This window comes from Ips typographus, linkage group LG11, assembly GCF_016097725.1.
Source record: "Ips typographus isolate SLU linkage group LG11, UJ_Ityp_2.0, whole genome shotgun sequence".
NCBI lineage: Eukaryota > Metazoa > Arthropoda > Insecta > Coleoptera > Curculionidae > Ips > Ips typographus.
The window spans coordinates 3,850,844-3,869,677 of record NC_138432.1 but is presented as its reverse complement, the minus strand read 5'-3'; the positions used below and the strand labels follow the sequence as shown (position 1 = coordinate 3,869,677).

General features: G+C 33.7%; 2 protein-coding genes across 3 annotated transcripts in view; both read left to right on the top strand.

The window, feature by feature from the left end:
* The first annotated feature begins 66 nt into the window (after positions 1 to 66).
* M6 (neuronal membrane glycoprotein M6) lies at positions 67 to 6,804 on the top strand. 2 transcript variants are annotated; one of them, XM_081988859.1, is made up of 6 exons: positions 67 to 215; positions 2,659 to 2,815; positions 2,870 to 3,029; positions 3,081 to 3,231; positions 5,454 to 5,602; positions 5,655 to 6,804. In XM_081988859.1, the coding sequence occupies exons 1-6, from the start codon at positions 212 to 214 to the stop codon at positions 5,778 to 5,780; spliced, it is 747 nt and encodes a 248-aa protein (XP_081844985.1). In that variant the 5' UTR covers positions 67 to 211; the 3' UTR covers positions 5,781 to 6,804. The 2 variants fall into 2 exon arrangements, with proteins under 2 accessions (XP_081844985.1, XP_081844984.1); XM_081988858.1 differs by lacking the exon at positions 67 to 215 and adding an exon at positions 326 to 529.
* A 2,844-nt stretch (positions 6,805 to 9,648) lies between these two features.
* Positions 9,649 to 18,834, top strand: part of CycD (cyclin D) — a 66,864-nt gene continuing 57,678 nt past the window's right edge. The window contains exons 1-2 of the mRNA XM_081989128.1: positions 9,649 to 9,937; positions 18,303 to 18,518. Of these exons, the coding sequence (XP_081845254.1) occupies positions 9,740 to 9,937; positions 18,303 to 18,518 (414 nt within the window). The 5' untranslated portion in view covers positions 9,649 to 9,739. The remainder of the gene's footprint in view (positions 9,938 to 18,302; positions 18,519 to 18,834) is intronic.

The following is an 18,834-nucleotide window of genomic DNA, read 5'->3' as shown; positions in this document are numbered from 1 at the left end:
AGTGAATGACAGTAGACAGTAGCGCGGTTAGTTGTCAATAGTTGACGTTGACGTATGACATTTTGGTGGAGTTTAAATTTATTTGACAGCGGCTGGTTGTTGACTTTTCTCTGTTTTCCCGTTTTTCAAGTGAAAGTTTAAAGATGAGCAAATTTTGATGGATTAAACTATTGTTTAACCGAACAATAAAGACTGAAAACATATCGCAAAAATGGGTAAGTAGCGTACTTTAATTTATCTCAACGTCTTATCTAATCGCAAGGTGTGGCTTATCTGAGTGTCCTTTAATTTATTATCTTCTGATTTGATTCAGGTTACACTTGTTTTGCTAGTTTAATTAGTCAGTACAACAATGTTAACCGTGTGTAACTGTTTATCCGTGTAAATTGTGACGCTATGGCCAATAATTATAGGGAAGAAAGTGTTCCCCTCAATTATATGAATTCTACTCTGGTTAAAGACTTTAGTCAAAGCAGGGAAAGCTTACAATCTGTACAGACCTACTTGGAGTCAATTGATGATGAGAGAGGTAAATTTTACTCTACCATGTTATTTCCTCTCAAATATTCCTTTATTTTCCATGTGAACTCAAGCAAATTATTTATTCATTGGCAACTATTATAATGGTTAACAATAGTAGTGTGCTAGCTGGATATGTAATGTAATATTTTTTTGATTTAAAAAGTGGGTAGACAATGGAAGTAGGTTATTTAGTTTTTAGCAATGTGTTAATAGCTGCTAAACAACAATTAAGTAATTAAATGAATTATTAAATAAGTAGAACATCATTGTGACTGTGATAGGTCATGTGCAAAATGTCACAGTTAAATGAAAACTTAGCCTAGGGTGTCTTTAAATCATGCAAATGGCCCTTACAACACTTGTATATAGGCCTCTGGGAAAATTCAACATGACTCTAAGGGACTCTGGCACTTTTTAGAAGATTGTCAGTAATATTTAGAGGCCCTGGGCACTTTCTTAATGGATTTGCAAGCTTTTAACAATTAATTCAATTCTTAGGAAGCTTAAGCTACTTGTAGAAGTCTCCGGCAATTTCTAGAAGGTTTGCAGTGTTATTTGGAGACCTCTGGCATGTGCAAAATGGTTCTAAGGGCATCTGATAATTTAAAACAATTCTTGTAAGATTTAGAGGCGTCTGGCACTTTTTAGAAGGTTGTCAGTGGCACTTAGAGATCTTTGACAGATTCAAAATGATTCTAGAGGCCCTTGGCCATATAAAACAGTTCTGGGATAGTTTAAGAGAGTTGTAGAGTGCTCTGGAACTGTTCAGAAAGTTCTCATTAGCATTTAGAAGTCCTTGTGGCACATTCAAAACAGTCCTAGAAGCTTATGACCATTTAAAACACTTCTTGGAAGGTTTAAGACACTTGTGGAGGCCTCTGACACTTGCATAATGGCCCTAGGAGTGTCTGATAAGTTTAAACTCTGCAGAAGCCATATAGTAAAGAACCAACCAATCAAAGTTTATATACCATTGAAAAACTTATATTCTGCAGTGAAGATTGTGGAGTAACAAACATAAAAGGGAAGACCACAAATGCGATGGTCACATAACTTGAAGAAGCACACTGAAGTAAAATTGACACAAACCGCCAACATTAGACAGGCATGAAGGAAAGAAGAGAAGGCCTATATCCAAAGATGGATGTTTAGGGCTGATTATACAGGGTGGTCCAGTTTTAATTGTCAATAATTCACCATTCTTTAGCCCATCAAAAAATAAGTTAACATACATATTATGTCATTTTCCCGAAAAATGCTTCCCAAGAAAAATACATTCCATAAATGTTCAGTTTAAAAAATCAGTTTCTTGTCATAACTGTCAGACTGCTGGAGCAATTTTAATCAAATTTAGAACAAATACATATAAAATTAATACTTATTATGTGATTTTGATGACGTTTGTTGAAACTGTCCAGTGGTGTAAAATGGTTTTCATTTTTCTGCTAAAATAAGTATCTCTTACAAAATTCTACTTTGTTTACGAAATAATTGAGTTATCACATTTAAAGACCCAAAACCAACCCAACCCAACTTAAAAATTGTCTTGAAAACGGTGAAAATTTACTTAAGAAACTTAAAAAATGTCTTTGTAGCCAGTTTTCATAGTTTCCAGACAAATTGAAAGACTTTAGTAGTGAAAATTATTTTGTAGCCATGAAAAACTGCTTTATCTATAATTTTTAACAATAAATTCACACATTTCAACTCTGAAAATTGACTTGGACACCAAAAAGTGACTCTGAACTAATGAAAAGTGACATCAAAAGGTTAAATTTTGCATTTGAAGTAAGTTTTCATAATTTGAAAATACATTTCAATATTTTAGTCTTGAAAATAGGATATTGATATTAGGTTCATGAAAATTGACTTGAAGACTAACTTTTCAGGTTTTTTTACTTTGCTTTTCATTTTCTTAGAACTCTGAACTATTTTTAGGGCTTTAAAACTGCTTTCAGCTTGGCAAATCGAGTTTTACGGTTATCTTCACCAAGTTTTTGACAGCATATGAAATTTTGCATGTAATTTGTACTAAAAGGGACTAGAGAGTCAACTGCTCTGGATTTTGTGGCATTGTTTTAATTAACCATGAATATAGCAAAAATTATTTTGATAGAACTTTCCGTTTTATTTTAGGGTGCTGTGAAAAATGTTTAACCCGCATTCCATACGCAACTCTTGTGGCTACAATAATGTGTGCCTTGGGAGTGATAATATTTTGCGGGACCATGTACCGCGGGGCTACGCTGTCCGTGTTAATGTTCAGTGAAGTATTTAATATGCAATTATTCTGGTAGGAATTTCCTACACTAATCAGTTCATCAAACCTTAATATTACGTGTTACAGGGTGGAAGCAGTCAAGATGACTTTTGTCTTGATAGGAGCTTGCATGGGAGCATTGGGGCTCATGATTCTGACAGTAGGTTTTCTGGCCACTGGTGCCACCAGGCACAAGGTTTATAAAGGCTGGGGCTCTAGAGTAACTGGCAGGCTCAGTTGTGCAATTGTAAGTTACTACTCGACACTGTTACATCATTGTAATCAAGTTGGTTTTTAGTTTATGGGAATCACCTATATTCTTCAAGTGGCTTGGCTTTTAATTTTCTGCAGTTTGGTGGTAGTCACCTTCATATTTACAGTATTTTGGAAGATGTGTGAGAATCCCAAAGTGGCCTCATTGCAGGACTCAATTGATTTAACCCAGTTTTGTAAGTTTTTACATTTTACTTATTTGTTTATAACTGAAGAAAACTCCAAACAAGGTATCAAGTTAATAGAATTTACCTTTTAATTTTATAAGAGCTATTCAAGGAGTATATTATGAATTACTGTATACAGGGTAATTCAAATTTGACCCTCACCATTGGGATTTCGGAAATAATTGGGGCAAAGTTGCGCAATTTAAAAAGCTCAAGCAGTTTTAAAAATTTTGATTTTCCGAGTACTTTTTTTTATTTGATTTTTTGTTTTTATTTATTTCTAACCTTATTTGAAGAGATATTCCAAAACTAAAAGCATCTTTTGATTGCCACTTTTCCCAACTATTCGATGATCGAAAAATGTTGTATACCTAACCTCAACATTTTTCAAAATAATATGAATTTAAAAAAAAATATTATTTCTAAATGTATCCCTTCTGGGCAACACATTCCCGGTATAAAAGCTTTAACCTTTCGATAGCGTTACATTTCTACTATGTATGGTATACAGGGTGATCAAAAGACAATTTCAAGGGCTACAAATTGGTATATTGAACCACTCTATAATTGTCAAAATAACCGAGTTATTGACAATACAATGGAGTAGTTTACAGGGTGATTCAATGAATTTTTAACATCCTTCTAACTTGTTTAATTTTCATTTTACATAAAAATACCATTTTACATATGAATCTTGTAGATATTTGCATATACTTTATTCCTAGATAATCCATCAGTATACAGGGTGTCCCAAATTTGAGCAACAAACCAAACTTATAATTTTTCAAATGGGATGACCAGTTTTTTATTTGATTTTTGGAATCTACGTCAAATTCTAGGCCTACTTGATGTAAAATGTTTGTATCAATATTCAATTGTTTTTGCTCTCTAGCAGCTTTACTTTCACCAGCAGAAATTCCCAATTTGAGCGAAATTTTTGCGCATTTTTCGAGAAAATCGTCCATAACTCGCTTATTTGAAATACCCTGTATAAAACTACTGTATAACAAAAGAAAGCTAACGAACAAGGCTATCACGTGGCGTTGAGCGAATACGGCTAAATTGCTCCGTTTAGCCACTAGAGGGCGTCAAAGTTGACTCTCGTTTTTTACAGTTTTTGCTTAATATCTCCGGAACGTTTCAGGTTAAAGGTGTGAAATTTTTATCAAAAATGCAACTCGATGAGATGCAACTTTTACCTTCTATACATTTTTTTGGTACCATACACCGTTTGACCTTAAAAAATTTAAAACTAGAATTTTCAAGAAATTTCAAGGGTGATACCTTTCGATTTTTTTCAGAAAATTTTTAATTTTTAAAATTTACCTCAACTGCCTAAATACCTTCAGGCTAATAGTACAAAAGTGACGTAAAGTGTCATTTATCAAAATGTCATTTTGCAAGGGTGCCACGCCCTAAAAAGTGTCAAAATTGACATAATTTCAAGGTCATCTCTCGTGGCACTTAGAGCAAAATGGACGTCAGATTTGTGTTGCCCAGGTTGAAATTAGTTAAAAAAGTCACTTTTATTGAGGAAAATCCAAAATGGTCGCCGTTAGTATGGTAGGCCCAAACAATCCCTAATTTAGACTAAATTTTCGTGCACTTTTCCAGAAAATCGTCCTTAACTCGCTTAATTGAAACCCCCTGTATAAACACACCGTATAACAAAAGAAAGCTAATGAACGGGGCTATCACGTGACGTTGAGCGGGCACGACTATATTGTCCCGTTTAGCCGCTAGATGGCGTCAAAGTTGACTCTCGTTTTTTGCAGTTTTTGCTCAATATCTCGTTTTCAGTTACGTGTTTCGAAACGTTTCAGGTTAGAGGAAACGTTCCTGAGATATTCTGATGTCTGAAATTTGTACCACAAATGCACCTCGATGGGATACAACTTTTACCGTTTGACTTTAAAAAATTAAAAACTAGAATTGTCAAAAAATTTCAAGTAAAAATATTTTATTTTCAAAATTAACCTCAACTGCCTAAATACCTTCAAGTTAATAGTACAAAAATGTAAAAAAGGATTTTTTTTTGAATTTTCAGATTTTCCAATTTTCTTTTTCGGAAAATGTTCTGGAAAAAATTTTCATAAATTTTTGGAAATTTTACATCCCTGACACACATTTTTGGTCGATTTTTATCTAATCAAATGAGATAAAAGATGTTGAAATCGAGTTGGAAAAGCAGAATTTACTTTGAAATTTATTTGATAATATTTCTCTTCTAGATTTTCTATTTCCCGCTGGAACACGACAAGAACACATGAAAGTCGAGGGTGAAAGCAACATAAAAGCATTCTGCAAAGACTACGTGGAAAAAGTGGAACTGATGTTTATTTTGGCTACTGTCTCCGCCGTATTAGTGATTTTGAGTTTGGTAAGCTGAAATGATCCACCAAAATGAGTGAGTATTACCGAATATTTTTCAGATTCACTATTTAATGTGTCTGGCCGCTAATTACGCGCACATCCGAAATCAGGAAAAGTTTCTACAATTCCAAGACTTGCAAATGCTAAACGACAACGATATGTTGTCGGCAAAGGGCCGATTCTAGGATACGTCCCAGGAAATTCATATGCCTGAATTGAAATGGACAAATTTGTGAACGATTTCGTTTTTTTTTTTTTTGGTTAAAGTATTATTTTTGAGCAGGCGTATGGGCTTCCTGGGTACCTTAGATTGTGTTTTCGTTTTTGAGGTCCTTTATCAGCTCTTTCATTTTCTACACCAAAGAAGTATAAAATTCATGACTGAATAATTTTTTTTTATCATAAATTCGAAGCAGTACCGTAGTATCACACCGATGTTTAAAATTTTTCAATCGTAAATATGGTCACGTGACATTCAGAGCAACATTATGACCTTCAAGATTCGATTTGATGATTGAAAACAGTAATGTAAACTTCAGAAATTTTTTATGGTAAAAATGATCACGGGACTGCAATACAGCTATTTTAATCTTAATCAGGATCACATGACCTTAAATAAAAACATTTTGGTCTTAAATACGGTCACGTGACTGCAATTTTTATCTATTTGAACGTTAAGAAGAGAAAACAATTGAATATTCCGTGGAACCCGCAGATTCATGGACGCTACGGCGCTGTTTCGAAGCTGATAAAGGATTTCTACGGTTTTAATCATAAATCATTTTGGAAGAGTATAGTTTTTTGTAATCCTTTACTACATTTAGGCATCTGTTATAATTATTATAAAAATAAGTTGAGTTGTGTTTTGTCCGTCCATAATTGCATTCCCCCATTTCTTACTGACTTGTTATTGGTTGTCATTTAGATGGGTTCGTATACAAAATAGGTAGTATTGTTTAGAAAAGAATAGTTTCTGACAACAAATCTTAGTATTTCTGTTATTATAGGATACTACTTGTTGTACGTTTAATATGGTACAAACGTTATTTTTTTTGATTTTTTATATAAAAAGCACAAAATTGCTCATTCTTGTAAACAAACATTCGTACACTGCTAATGGCCTAAAATGTGAAATGTGTAGTTTGTTAAGAAATTATTTATGATAATGTATACTTTTGTAATGTTAATAAATACTTTTTTCTACTCCTACGGGGATATTGATTCATTCCTTTACAGTTTAGAGAACAAATTGCCAACGGTTGAACGAATACAGAATTCTAGACTTTCCGCAACTGTGCGATATGAAATAGACCAATCACGGGCAATCTTCAGCGTGCGTAATGAAATAGACCGATTACAGCTAATCTTGAACGTAAACAAAATCATTCTTCTGATTGTCATCCTCATTGACAGTTGGCATCAAAAAATTGCATTTTGGCTTATGTTTTGGGGCACCGCCCTCTGTACAAGAAAGCCTAGAATGTCACTTTTAATGGCGGCGTTAGCGGTTTTCGTTTTGTACACAAACCTATGCAGATTGCCTGGGGCGTGTTTGAGATATTGGCCTTTTTTTAGCTTAGCAAAGGACTTTTTTTAAAATAACAGGATACAAACCTCTACAAACTTATATGTTGTAATACACCGTTGAAAAGGTAAAAATCAACAGAATTAAAGAACGTAAAAATATATAGGATGTCCCATTAAAAAAATGTAACTTAGTGTCATATGTCAGAAACTAGACGGAATAGAAAAAAACTGACTACGCTATTGGATTCTACATGAAAACTTCTACCGGGAACCGTTCTTCCTTTTTTGATAACTTTAAGCGCAATTGAAATACTGAAGAGGTTCAAAAATTACCAATTTTCGAAAACCCTCCGTATCTTTGAAATAAAAGAAGTTTGCGCCGCCCACTTTTCGCCAGTCATCTCAGCTCAGAAAAAGAGATCAGAACACGTATGCTACTTTTTTTCTATCTACAGGGTGGTCCAGTTTTAAATGTCAATAATTCACCAATCGATAGCCCATCAGAAAATAAGTTGACATGCATTATGTCATTTTTCTGAAGAACGCTTCCTAAGGAAGACACAAACCTCCAATGTTATAGGTATATTAGCTTGTCTGTGATGTTATTCAAAATTGACAAAAATCTCTACTTGGGTTATTGCGTTTTTTACTTTAAAATGGTTCAAAAGTATTCAAATATGGTCATCTGTGAGGTTTACGAGTTAATTTTTGACACTAAATATTCAATAGTCAAAAAACAGCATTTTTGGACTAATGTTTCCTGGCGTTCAATTTTTTTGACTATAGGTAGTGTAAAACTGATTATTCAATTCAAACTTTTTTTATTCAATTAAACACTGGCAACAGTCCGAATTTCCGGACTAATTTAATTCTAAAAATTAGCGTTCAATACTAAAATCGTAGCATTTAATGCCAAAATTGTTTACTTTCATCAATGAAGAGTCTGAAACATAACTTTTACTATAAAAAATAATTTAAAATTCGGTTTTTCAGTCTTAAATCACAGTGAAGCGTCTAGAAGTCAATTTAATACTGACAAAGCGTGAAATGGCATGTTTAAGCGTATGGAAAATGTTAAAATAGTTTTTTAAGTCACTGCTATGTCAAAAACTTGGTGAAGATGACCCTAATAGGTACTTGATTTTCCAAGCTGAAAGCAGTTTTAAAGCCCTAAAAATAGTCCAGAATTCTAAGAAAATATAAAGCAAAGTAAGAAAACTTGAAAAGTTAGTCTTCAAGTCAATTTTCATGAATCTAATGTCCTGTATTTAAGACTATTTTCAAGACTAAAATATTGAAATGTATTTTCAAATTATGAATACTTGCTTTAAGTGCAAATTTTATGCTTTTTATGTCACTTTTCATTGGTACAGAGTCACTTTTTGGTGTCCAAGTCAATTTTCAAGGTTAAAATGTGTGAATTTGTAGTCAAAAATTCTAGATAAAGTAGTTTTTCATGGCTACAAGTCAATTTTCACTACTAAAGTTTTTCAACTTATCTGAAAACTATAACCACTGACTACAAAGACAGTTTTTAAGCCTTTAAAGTCAATTTTCACAGTTTCCAAGTCAATTGTCAAGGCTAAAGTCTTTCAATTTGTCTGAAAACTGTGAAAACTGGTTACAAAGACAATTTTTAAGCCTCTGAAGTCAATTTTCACCGTTTCAAAGTAAATTTTCTGGTTTTTAAGTCAATTTTCAAAACTAAAGTCTTTCAATTTGTCTGAAAACTATGAAAACTATCTACAAAGACGTTTTTTAAGCTTCTTAAGTGAATTTTCACTGTTTTCAAGAAAACTTTTAAGTTGGGTTGGGTTTGTTTTGAACGTAATAACTCAATTATCTCGTAAACAAAGTTTCAAATCAGAATTTTATAAGAGATACTTATTTTGTCAAATTGAACAAGTAAAGTAAAAAAATATTTTTGAAAAATATACAGTGACGTAGTAGAGAATAAAGCAGAAAAATGGAAACCATCTTTCTGTATTTACATCACTGGACAGTTTCGACAAACGTCATTAACATCACATAATGAGTATTAGTTGCACATATATTTGTTATAAATTTGATTAAAATGTTGCTCCTGCGGTCTGACAGTTGTGACAAGAAACCGATTTTTTAAACTAAACTTTTATGGACTGTATTTTTTCCTTAGGAAGCATTTTTCAGGAAAATTACTTCTATGTATGTTAACTTATTTTATCGAATGGTGATCGAATTATTGACATTTAAAACTGGACCATCCTGTATCACCGTTTTCTCTGTACCCCGTAAAACCATCGAAAATGCAGCACCCTGTACACTGTATTTGAATATTCGACTATTTGAATTATATTCGAATAATCGAGTTTATGACTAAAACCGAATATTCGAATACCTCAATAATGAAAATTCCGAGTCTTAGGTAATACCATGGTAATACCCATTCAAGCCCTAAATAACCATCAGCTGGTAGGTGTCAAAAGGAGCGGCAGAGGGCGCAGGCGCCCGCAAGTCGTCGTTCTATAAAACTATCAGACCGACCCGTCTGTGCGGTAATAATAATAAGCGCACCGGCTGGTGAAGTTGATGTGTTTACGCGTTGTGCAGACTCTAGACACGGTGAAAATATTGTATTATGGATCTAAAATGTGGGGAACCGTCAACGAAATGCATACGAGCCGTCAAGGACAAGGCGATCTTTAAAGACCACCGGGTGATTAAAAACTTACTGGCCGACGAAAAGTTGTATCTACCGAATTGTGATTATTTTGTTAAAGTTCAGAATGACATTCAACCGTTTATGCGGAGGGTAGTCACTACTTGGATGTTGGAGGTGAGTGTGGTTTTTTGACAGTAGACAGTGTTGTCACTTTTTTGTCTGGAAAAATTACATTAAAACGGCCCAAAACAATAAGGGGGACTTTTAATTAAATCCCAGTTTTCGTGGCCATTTAAATGCCACCTCGTGGCACCGCTAACCTGTTGCGAAAAATGTGACGAAAACGTCATCGTCGCCGGGGAACAATGAACTTTAGAAGGTTGCCATTTTGAGAACCGGCAGATTTTCTCATTAAACTATTTATAGTTCCCACAGTTTGTATTTATGTGTGTTGTGAGGGTTTTTTTGTTTTGTGAGTTTTTACCGGCATGTGACAAGTGCAAATTCTGCCGGAAACGGCTCAAGTTTCTCGTTTTTTTTTTCTTTTTCTTCTGCCTCTACTCTAGTTCGTTGCCACCTTATTGTTTTCGTTACGTAAAAATTATCAGTTTGATTATCGTCCGAATTTAGGACAAATTTTCATCGCAGTCGTCTCTGAACAGCTGACAGTACACAAACAAAAATCATATGATAGTGACAGTTGATTTAAACTACCTACGTTTACATCGCACACTTTACATCATTTGCAAAACACCATACAATGTTGTGAATATTTTTAATCTCTCTCTCTCTCATAATATCTAAATGAAAACACCACATTATCTAGCTTAATTAAATTTATTAATAGGTTGTCTTATATTAGTTTGGCTGAGGAATTTTACTAATTCATAGTGGTTTAACCTAACCTAACCTATTTCAACCATTGAGGTGTCAGTTGTTTTACAATTTGGTAAAAAATCCTATAAAACTTTGTATACCTACTGACGGTATCAATGAAAATTTTAATTGTCGTAATTATTGGTTTAGTGGTGAAAAGTACTATAAAACATTTACAGGGTGTCCCATATTTGCGACACTTTTGTAAACTTTTCACTTTTAAGTTGCTTCAAAATTCAGTGACAGTGTTATTTTCATAGCTGTTGTTTTTTTGAGACACTGGGTAAAATTCGAAATTTTCACTTTTTAGGTGTATACAAGGTGATTGTATAGGTCCTATTTTTATTCCATAGCTAACTTTGTTAATTTTGTAAAAGCTGAAATTGGAAAATGCACGTCACGTGACGTTGATAATGCAATTCTGAACTTGAAAGTCTGTAAAAGCCAGTTGACACCTGTCAAAATCAGTCACGTGACTTTTAAAAGGTACTTTAAACGTTGAAAATTTGATAAATCAAATTTAGACAGTTGTAAAAGCTGAAATTGAAAAATACACGTCACGTGACGTTGATAATGCAATTCTGAACTTGCAACTCTGTAAAAGCCAGTTGACACCTGTCAAAATCAGTCACGTGACTTTTAAAAAGTAGTTTAAACATTGAAAATTTGGTAAATCAAATATAGACAGTAGTGAAAGCTGAAATTGAAAAATACACGTCACGTGACGTTGATAATGCAATTCTGAACTTGCAACTCTGTAAAAGCCAGTTGACACCTGTCAAAATCGGTCACGTGACTTTTGAAATGTAGTTTAAACGTTGAAAATTTGGTAAATCAAATTTAGACAGTAGTGAAAGCTGAAACTGAAAAATACAAGTCACGTGACGTTGATAATGCAATTCTGAACTTGCAACTCTGTAAAGGCCAGTTGACACCTGTCAAAATCGGTCACGTGACTTTTAAAATGTACTTTAAACGTTGAAAATTTGGTAAATCAAATTTAGACAGTTGTAAAAGCTGAAATTGTAAGAGACACATCACATACTTTTGATTATGGAATCTTGAACTTGCAGCATTGTAAAGGGCCAGTTGACATCTGTCAAAAACAGTCACGTGACCTTCAAAATTTAGTAAATTAAATTTAGATGATTGTATAAACTTGAAATATGTAAGACACATCACGTGACTTTGATTTGAGGTTTAATAAAATTTTGACAGCTTATTCCACTACGTATTGAAAAATTCGGAGACACCAGGTAGTACAAGTTAAGGAAAATTTACAGGGTGTTGGGTCTTAGGGCACTTTTGTAAAGTTGTCACTTTGTAGTCGCTTTGAAATAATTTTTTTTGATACAGCGTGAAATTCGAAAATTTTACTTTTCAGCTCATATCACTCACCAAATGACTAGATTTAAGTGGTGATGTCAAACACACATACTTTTTTACTGGAACACTGTGTATACGGGTGTCTCATCATCACTCAAAAATCCGAACCAGACTACAGGATGCTCAAATAAACCTTTTTTATCCTCTACCAATTTGTTCTCAATTGTTTCCTCTTAAAACATAAATACGTACTATTATACAGGGTGATCAACTAACACAGTAGATGGACTAGACAATCTTTGGCAACAATGGATGATAAGTTTTCTAAAGTTGTGACAATGAAGCAAAGTAACTCAAGAAAGAAATGGGTTGTGATGTTTTAGTGTTTTTTCCATTTACAGATGCTCCACCTACAGATCCTATTTGAAAGTAATTAAAATAGGATTGTAACACTAATGAAGTTTATAGAAAAAGTAATGTACATCCTCAATTATAAGTCGACTTTTCCCCGAATCCTTTTACTAACGACCTACTGCTCCCACTTATTTCCTTAAATTGTTAATTGCTGTTTTACCGTTCAAATTGAAGAAAACCGAGTTAAGGCACAGTTTTTCTTTAGTATTAGACAGGTTATGTGTATGTGAAAAACGCATGGAAAAACACTAGAAAATCAAGTAAAACTTCTGCATCAGAAGATCAGGTGGAACAAACCCATATAATCATAGTGATTCTCACGATTTGTCCATTTTTAATTGAAACCAGCCCAGACTTGATCGCCTTCATGGAAGAGTGAATGAATTTCGTAGTTGTTTTCCTTTTTGCCAATCAGTGACAATGCTACAATATTGTTAATAAGTGGGCGTGGGCGTGGCACTTTAAATTACTACAACTGGGAAAAGAAAAATTATTGCAAATTGTGTTTGTAGACTAATTGGCCTGTGGCAGGTATAGAAGACCTGTCTATACATAACAAATTTTACTCTTTATGTTATGGAGTAAATATGTGATGTTCTACCACCTCCACCATAGAGCACTAAATCAAACTGAATGAAAGAAAAATACTAAAAATTTTTTAACTCAATAACCAATAATTTAAATCGTTTTATTTTGACAAACCTCATCACAAATTTTGCTTTTTTTAACATCTGTACAGGGGATTTACATATCTTATCAAGTTTTCTTATTACCACACAATTTTGTTAGTAATATTTGCTTAAAAATAGGCGGTAGCCCAATTCTAGAAATAATATGCAAATATTAACTTGATAAACAACAATGTGTGAAACATTTGGATATTTACAGGGACTTGAAAACGTTTTTCTGTAGAAAAACTGGTGCGCAAACCCAGAAATGGGTAAAACAACTTCACGTTTAGCTTAAAAATGTCATATTGTCAGTAATTGCTGACAAAAAGCTAAACAAAGTAACATTTTGATGTATTTCTCTCATGTCCTATTACAAATACTAGTTTGGTAAGAATTTGTTTAATGATGTTAGTGTTAATTTCTGCAAATAGTACAGTCTGACAGTAGAACATTTTACATAATTGAAAAAAATGTTAAAAATCACTATTTCATGTAACTAACACTGTTTTTGCAGGTTAAGCACATTTTTGTACTTTCAGGAATCATGTGACCACACCAATGAGTTTCTTACTTATTCTAGTGTTAACAATTCTTTGAATTTATCTATCACATTTAGTTAAAATAAAAAGAATTGTATGGCATTTGAGCATGCTTTTTTATAGCTTCATAGAGCGGTTTTGACAGTTTTGACATATGGAACTAGCTTCACGTCACATCTGTCATTTACTTGTACATTTTACATGTATGGTTCATTTATTTTCCCGTGGCAGTTACGTCATCATTAATCGGAAAATCGGCCGCCATTGTTGACAAAAAGTAAACAAAGAGACATTTTTTATTTTTGATATAAATTTTACAATATTTTAAGGAGTATTTTGATTTAACTTGTTTTTAATTGCGATACTACGTGTGAGACTAGATAATGTGTGTGTGTCTCGGTAGTCAGTTTTCAAAATGCCACCTTCTTAATACACTTTACCAAGGGGCCCAGTGAAACATTCTGAAGGAACTAGAGTTTGTGGAACAGAAAAGGATGCCTTTTCTAATAGAAAACACTGTCACAATGAAACAGCCCATATATTTACTTACTCCCAAGAAGAGTTTTTACAAGAAAACTACAAAAACCAAGTTTATTCAAGCCAGTGGTTCTCAAAGAAACAGAGTAAAGGTGTATTTAGCAGAAGCTGACAAGGTGATTTACCTAATATTATAAAAAGGACTCTGGTAGAGGTATTAATAAGCTGCTAATACTAAATAGCTTATGTTTCAGGTACCTTTATTTGCCTAATCTGGAGTTTGCTTATCATGCTTTGAAAGGGTCCAAATTTAAAAAGTCCCATTATCAATTGCTCTAAAAGACTCTAAACAAAAGGTGTTTGAAGCTATGGTTATAATGGTGTTGTCAAAATTTATATGCAGAGTGTTCAAATTTCTAGTAAGTTTCAGGTAATATTAGAAAGATATAAGTTACTTAATATGTAAATTTGATCAAATGCCATTATTTTGCAGAATTAGCCCTTATAAATTTTGCCATATCTTCTCTGACTATAAGGCTAGAAACAGATGGTGCTACTGTTAAATACTTTTCCATCAGATAGTAGGTTAAATTACTATTTTAATTGTATTTACACATTATGAAATATACAAATAAAATCTTTAAAAAGTACACTCAAGTTTCTTTTTTATCTAACTAGTCTAGTTTTCTTCATAAACAATCATAAAATTAGATAATTTCTTTAACTGAGGTACCTACCTGCTCTTACAATAAATTGAACTGAAATTGAAAAAACATGTTAAATAAATCACACAACAAAACCAAATTGATATGTATTTTAAGCTGGGTAAATTTACAAAAGGAAATAAATAAGCAATCTAATCACAAAACCAAGAAGCAAGTTCTTAAAACACCAACAATTCTGTTATAAGTTAAAACACTGCTTTAGGATTTAATAGTCCCCAGGATACACACATTGCCTTTCCTTTCTTGCAAATTTTATGGAATAATTCTTGAAACGTTGGTATTGGGCTGTTAATGACCCGTTTGAATGCACCTATCTGTAATGTTTTTTCCAGATAATTTAAATTGAATGTTGTTGTTGTTCTCAAGCCAAAATTTGATTGAAACTTTCCGCCTTTGTTTACCACCAAATGTTGCAAGTTTTCCAGTTTGGTGAAGAAAAATCTTAAATTCTACGAAGGTCTCGCAATAACAACACTCTCTCTCGCAATAATAAACTTAAACAACCCTAAATTAAGTTTTTATTTCTTCTGTTTGTAGTTTTTGGTGATTTTCAACTTTTTAAAATTCCTAACCTCGAAAATGTGGTTCGAATTTCCCAGATTTGGCAACACTGGTTTTAACACCCAAATATGTCACCGGCTTATCTACGCCGTTTGCCTGTGCAGACCTTTAAATGTATTTACACAACTGCGGGTGGTAAATTAATTGATTAATTATTTAAAACAGCAATATTTTGTGTGAACAGTGTCATGGGTATTCTTGTTTTCATAGCAGCGGTTTGACCGAAATGCCTCTTCCCACGATTCTCATTATTTTAATATTTCAGCAAATCAAATGTTATTAAGGTTTTAAAATACACTAGTACGCCCCTGATGTAATTCTTCTGGTTCCCGACTGAAAATATTTGATTTGTGTTATATGATCACCGTGTATATTGTATATGGAGGTGAACTTTTGTATTGTACAAAAACTGGCAACTTGAGTTTAAAATGCACTCGTTTAGTTAAACAAATGATGCCATTTTGTGATAATGGAGGCGCCTTAAACATTTCGTGATAAATTGGTCGCGAAATAGAAAGCATTTATCAACCATATTTCTTCCATTTTGATTTTATTTTCGCTAAATGCATAAATATAGATCTATTACTAACACAGTAAGCTGTAAATAGAGCAGACAAGGAAATCCGTGTGGTGCCAAAAAAAATCCCAATGTAAATAGTGCAACTGGGACATTTAAATTTTAAAAAACCTGCTTTAAAACCATTTGGATTTTATTTTCGCGTTGTTATTGTTCTACCCACTTGTAACGGCAGTTTTTGGAGATAAGCTACGATATTTTTAAATGTCCTCTGTGTCACCCATTGAAATGTGTGGATGGTGGTTTATTCAAAATTTGTTTAGAGGAAGCAAATTAATACTAAAGCATCTCTAGACCAAATAATCGACCAAACCACGTCAATATTGTCACAATTCTATAGATTCGAGTTGGAAAGTAGCACTCACTGTGGACAAAAAATCGACTTAACCACGTCAGCGATGGCTGACGTTATTACAAACTAAATTTCAGGGTTATACTAAAACTTGAAAGTTTTTTTGGGGATGCTAAGCTGAAACTTACAGGGTAACCAATAATAATATTTTATCAAATCAATCAGGCAAAATACAATTTTGCCAAAAATCGTGAATATGACGTTTGCCTTTTCATTTGTCACATTCAAAACGTTCACCTTTCAGTTACGTCCGTGGTTACGTCATTCCATTTTACTTTGATTTTTACCCTACAGTCAAATTGCAATTTGGTTATGTTCTTCGTTTTGCTCGGTTATTTTGACAGATACGTCAAAATGACACATAAACTATTTGATAGACCACAGTTTCAGGTTTTAGAAAAGTTAAAAATATGCCGATGTAGTTGTTAAGAATACGCCGCTAGAGGGCGTCAAACTTTGAAGAACGTTTTAGAAGTTTTTCGTCGTTAATTCAAATCGCATACAGATATCAAGTTGAAACTTACATTTAGGTTCGGATCCAGCTTCTGTTTAATATACAGGTTTGGCAAAAGTCACGAAATTTTGCCATAAAAATTGAAATCTTGCAAGTGTAGCCATTAAGATTACACCGCTAGAGGGCGTCAAACTTTGAAGAACGTTTTTGGTCGTTATTTCAAATCGGATAAGTTGAAACTTGCATGGAAATTCGGATCCAGCTTTTGTCTAATACACAGGTTTGACGGAAACCACACACATTTGCTAGGAATACCAAAATTTTCAGAAATGGTACTTCACAATCATCATTTTGTTGTTTTTTGTACCCTCGTGCTTTAAACCCTTTTAACTCAGTTATTTTGACAAATACGTCAAAGTGACACATAAACTATTTGATAGGCCACAGTGTCAGCTTTTAGAAAAGTTAAAAATATGCTGGTGTAGCTGTTAAAAGTACGTCGCTAGAGGGCGTCAAACTTTGAAGAACGTTTTAGAAGTTTTTCGTCGTTATTTCAAATCGGATACAGATATCAAATTGAAACTTCGTCGTTTTCTCAAAAACTGGTAGAGCTATCAAATTGAAACTTGAAGGGGGTTCGGATTCATCACTGTTCTGCTCATTGCAGACCCACGTTCATCGGTTCCTAGAATCTAAGCCCTTGACGTGGAAAAACGAAAAAAGTGCCATAATTATCGAAACGTGGGAACTATAAATAACCGAAGGATTTTAACGAGAAAATGTGCCGGCACTCAAAATGGCAACTGATTCAAAAGTTCATTGTTCCCCGACGATGTGTTCAACTTTTTCAACGCATTTTCTGCAACGGGCAACAAGTTAGCCTTGCCCAAGCCATGACAATTGCACACAAACATATTTTATGGGTTCTTTGGAAGTTTCCTCTGGCATGCGATGGATTTAGCCCAGATTTGGTACTGTCCGGTTTTGCGATATTGTTTTTCGCTTTCAGGAATTTTTAATTAATTATCCAGACCCGTCTGCGTTTGTCTGATTAATTAGTAACAATCTACAGGGTGTTCTGCAAAGGCAAAACAACCATAAAACTATCCAAGAAACTTACAAATGCAACTTTGTAGCTCCTGGTAAATATTTTCTGAGCGTCCACTGAGGTTTCCAATTCTTTTTTGAGAATCGACAGGGTGTTTTATTTGGAATTTTTGACACTTTGAATGCAAAAATTAAAATCAATTTTTTCCTCAAATATCTCGGAAATGAGACACTTTTGAATCCAGTGACATTTAATGATTATTCTTCTAATTAAAAAATAGTTGTCACCCTGTAACTGTCCAGTTTACCTAGACTAGACCTTCGAGCCGGTCATATCCATTCATCTTTCAGTTTCAATGCTCACCAGAAAGTCTCAAACAGAATTTTAAAAATAAATATGAAATAGAAATTCCACTGTGATTCCACAGTGTAAAAGTCAACATCGTCTGGCGGACCGCTTCCGGCCATATGATTTTATTGCCTTTTACCAGGGCCGGTCTGAATGTATTTCTTGTTGCAGGTCTGCGAAGAGCAAATGTGCGAAGAACAAATTCTTCCTCTTGCAGTAAACTTTATGGACAGATTCCTGTGCGTTTGCAAAATCAAGAGGCAGCACCTTCAACTTTTAGGGGCCACGTGTCTGTTAATCGCTTCTAAACTAAGAAGTACAAACTTTCTACCCATTGATCTCCTTTGTGCATATACGGACTATAGTGTCACTTACGATCTTGTTGTGGTAAGTTATTTATTTTTTTAATAATTGTACAAGGGGAGGATGTCCTTTTATATCTTTGAATCAACCGCACAATTTCCTGCGCTTATCAGTATGGTAGCATTGTCTTAAAGGGAAATCCAACCACCATATTTCCTGCTCAAAGGGATCTAAGCTCCTCGAAAATTTTCCTTAATTGCGCCCATATCCGAAGGGGATGAGGTCGTTTTAACAGTTAAAACGACACTTCCTCTCTCCAATTTTAACTCTTTTTGGCAAAATAATTAACTTTTACCGAGAATTAACATGTTATCGAACGTTTAAAGTAAACAGTCCCAAT